The sequence below is a fragment of the Physcomitrium patens genome, chromosome 14, assembly GCF_059467195.1.
Source record: "Physcomitrium patens ecotype Gransden chromosome 14, ASM5946719v1, whole genome shotgun sequence".
Classification (NCBI taxonomy): domain Eukaryota; kingdom Viridiplantae; phylum Streptophyta; class Bryopsida; order Funariales; family Funariaceae; genus Physcomitrium; species Physcomitrium patens.
In genome coordinates, this window is record NC_143423.1 from 2,547,719 (window position 1) to 2,551,089 (window position 3,371).

At 44.3% G+C, this 3,371-nt stretch overlaps 1 protein-coding gene across 5 annotated transcripts; it reads right to left on the bottom strand.

Moving 5' to 3' along the window:
* Positions 1-219: 219 nt before the first annotated feature.
* LOC112290955 (monothiol glutaredoxin-S17) lies at positions 220-2,766 on the bottom strand. 5 transcript variants are annotated; one of them, XM_073538663.2, is made up of 5 exons: positions 2,601-2,766; positions 1,955-2,178; positions 1,656-1,730; positions 1,049-1,519; positions 220-783 (listed from the first exon to the last, which is right to left on the bottom strand). In XM_073538663.2, exons 2-5 carry the CDS (start codon positions 2,126-2,128, stop codon positions 448-450), a joined length of 1,056 nt encoding a protein of 351 aa, XP_073394764.1. In that variant the 5' UTR covers positions 2,129-2,178; positions 2,601-2,766; the 3' UTR covers positions 220-447. The 5 variants fall into 5 exon arrangements, with proteins under 5 accessions (XP_073394764.1, XP_024393608.1, XP_024393606.2 ...); XM_024537840.3 differs by having other exon boundaries at positions 2,565-2,613; XM_024537838.3 differs by having other exon boundaries at positions 2,444-2,613.
* Positions 2,767-3,371: the final 605 nt, after the last annotated feature.

Sequence of the window (3,371 nt, forward strand, 5' to 3'; positions counted from 1 at the left end):
GATAGAAAGGCATGGATGTGTACATGAAGCGGGGTCACACTTGCAGTCTGCACAGATAACATGGTGTTCGGCAAATCTGAAGACGACATCCCACATAATAACTACCTGCACGAGATATTTAGTGATAGATTATCAATTCTATAATACTGCTTAACCTAGAATTCCGCACGCTTTCAGAGCTCACTAAAGGCCAAACTCCATATAAGCAGTTCTTCATGATTTATACATCAGAATATAAACATTTCTTTTTATTAAAGGGTACTTGGATTACAAGTCATCATAAAGTATAAGTCGCACATCCTCAGGTGCTCGGTACCTCTATGATCTTAACATTCTTCTACCATTCAGCTCAGAATAGCAAGAACTACACCTCTATGCCAACGGGCGTGAATTGACTCCATTGAATGAAGAATGGTGTGCAATTACCAAGCAAATTTTAAATGAATTTTACTCGGTGAGAGCTGACTTCAACTCTCCATTGGCTTTCATTTCCAAAACAATGTCGCAGCCACCGAGAAGTTCGCCCTTGTAATACAGCTGTGGATACGTGGGCCAATTTGAGTACGTCTTAAGCCCCTGACGAACCTCTTCATCCTCCAAGATATCGAAGCTGCCAAATTCAATTCCTTCTTCGTTCAATGCGTTGACAACTTTTTTGCTGAAGCCGCAACGAGGCGCATCAGGGGTTCCTTTCATGAACAGCATAGTGGTGGATTGGTTGATGACATTCTCCAGTCGAGACTCTAAACTTTCCTTAGGTAATAGTCCCTTCTCAGCAAAAACCTAGCAAAGAGACAACTCAGTGTGTCAGGACAGCAGATCACACGTCTATACTCAAAGTATCCCTGTACACAAAACGGCTTAATCACTCACACAGCTCACCGGCTGACTCGAACCCGAATTTGGCTTTACGGAGAGCCACGAGGATTACTGGTAAATAAAAATAAAAATAAAAACTACAGAGACTATCATTGAAGATGAAACATAACAATATGAAAGCGACCAATAGCACATGTTCGTAGCATGAGTAGAAATGAACACCACTGACCTGCTTGAGCTCGCCATTCTCATTCATCTCTAGAATAATATCACATCCTCCCAGAAGCTCTCCGTCGACGTAGAGCTGGGGAAATGTGGGCCAATTAGCGTATGTTTTCATACCCTGCCTCACCGCCTCATCGCTTAAGATGTCAAAGCTGCCGAACTCCACATCCTGGTCTTTCAATACATTGACCACCTTGCGGCTGAAACCGCAGCGGGGTTCCTCTGGTGATCCTTTCATAAAAAGCATTATTTTATTCGAATTCACAAGTTCATGAAGTTTCCCTTTCTCAGCTTCGGAAAGGCTTGCAGTAGCTGCACCTTGAGTTGGGGCAGTGGTGGCTGCTGCAGCAACACCATTGGAGGGCGTCTCTGTCTTCAACCCAGTGAGCGGACCAGCATCATTTACCCACTTAGCCACTTTGTTGGCCAGCTCAGGGGCATTTGCACCTTGCATCTTGTCAACTACCACTCCTTCCTGATTACACACAAGATCATTCGCAGGATTGTAAGAATCACGACGAGGAAGATGCACGGTAATTGGCATCTATGGACTCGAAGTGGCGGAACAGGGAAAGCTTTCAGATTATTCGAAAGCCAACATGCTGGAATACCTTAATCCAAATAAACAGCGGCACTGCAGTAACGTCGTACGCCTCAGATATGTCGGACTGTTCCTCGGCCTCAACCTGCTTGGACAGTGGACACAGCCAAATCGTTATCTAGAATGTACCCTGCCACCCTCGTTCAAATTAAAGCAAAGGCGCTTATCGTAGCTATGCACCAATTCAGTTTTCATCGCTCCCCACCAAAGAACAGGCACTACCAGCAGATTTCTTCACTGGCTAAATTTACTACTGTTCCAGAAGCGATAGAAGTATTGCAGGGAAGGATAAGCGATAGACACACATACTCGGAAAAACTGAGCTTGAGGTGTTTCGGCGGCGAGTTGTGCGAAGACGGGTTCCATAGCCTTAGACGGCTCGCACCAGGAAGCCCAGAAGTGCACTACCACCAAACCACCTTGTTTCGTCACTGCATTGTCCAAGTCCTCCTTGGCACTCGCATCCCTTACGACCCCGGCCATCTCCACTACTCCTGCCTGGACGCTAAATTTACACAAAGCCTTCAAAAATTCTGCATGACATTATATTGCAAGTTAACCCTAGACAAATCCACCACCGCACCTCCACTCAAACCTCACACGAAAGACCTGACAAACAAAATGAAAACTCCAAATCACTTCCAAACCCTGCTCCCATAAACACACAACTCGCAATAAATGCGAATCAGGAATCTGCCCACAGCTAAGAAGAAACTCAAATCTTCAACAGACTAAGCTCTCTCTCAACATACATCGCGCAACAAGTCAATACACAATCCCTCACACGAACCCACCCACGCTTTCTTCTTCTTCTTCTTCCGAAATCCTCCTCCAAACTCCTCCAAATACAAGTCCAAACCGAAACCCACAACAAATGGAACAATACAAGCTCCACCAAATGGGCACAAACTTCACCCACCCCAAACAGAGCGAGTCCGCGAATGCTGCGACTCACCCCCCGATCTCCGGCGCAATGCCACATCGCTCGACCAATGCCCTGGACGTATTTATACCCTCGATCGAGTCCTATCGAAACGGCCAGGGGCAAGTCCCCCGAGTTGTCCAGGTTTAGGGAACAGTGTCGGCGGCATTGAGAGCAGCTACCGACGCAGCATTGCGTGAGAGAGGTGCGCCCTCAGCGGTGCCGCGCGTGCGTGGCTGCTTTATTCCACACGCTGGCTGCCATGTCACCACTAGCCACATGACGCAGCTCCCGCCTTTTTCCCCTACCCAATAGAATTCACTGGCTCGTTGAGGTCTCCTGAACGCTTGATTTTGAATGAAAATGTGTCATTCGTTGCCTTTCCCCTGGAACGTTTTTCATCCCCTTCTTCTTGGATTTAGTGGATTTTCGGATGTGAATTTCTGAACCCTTAAAAAATGCTTCAAATAATATAAATATAATATTTTGACGTTTTATTTATCATGTGTTTAAATACATATATTTAAATACGACTGTTAAGTTAAAAAAACGTACATAAATTTTCTAAATCATTTCGAATTGGTTCACATATATATATATATATATATATACAGATTTATAATCAAAGAAAATTGATTCTACCATATACTTAAAATTTATTCTGATAAAAATATTATGTTAATTAATAATAATTTTACTGAGCTGCAGCACAGCATCTGTAAAGAAATAAAAATGAAATCAAAGATTGTCAATGAAGAATTAAACAGCGGGTTGACACGGCCTCAGGTAGGGGAAGATAAAGAT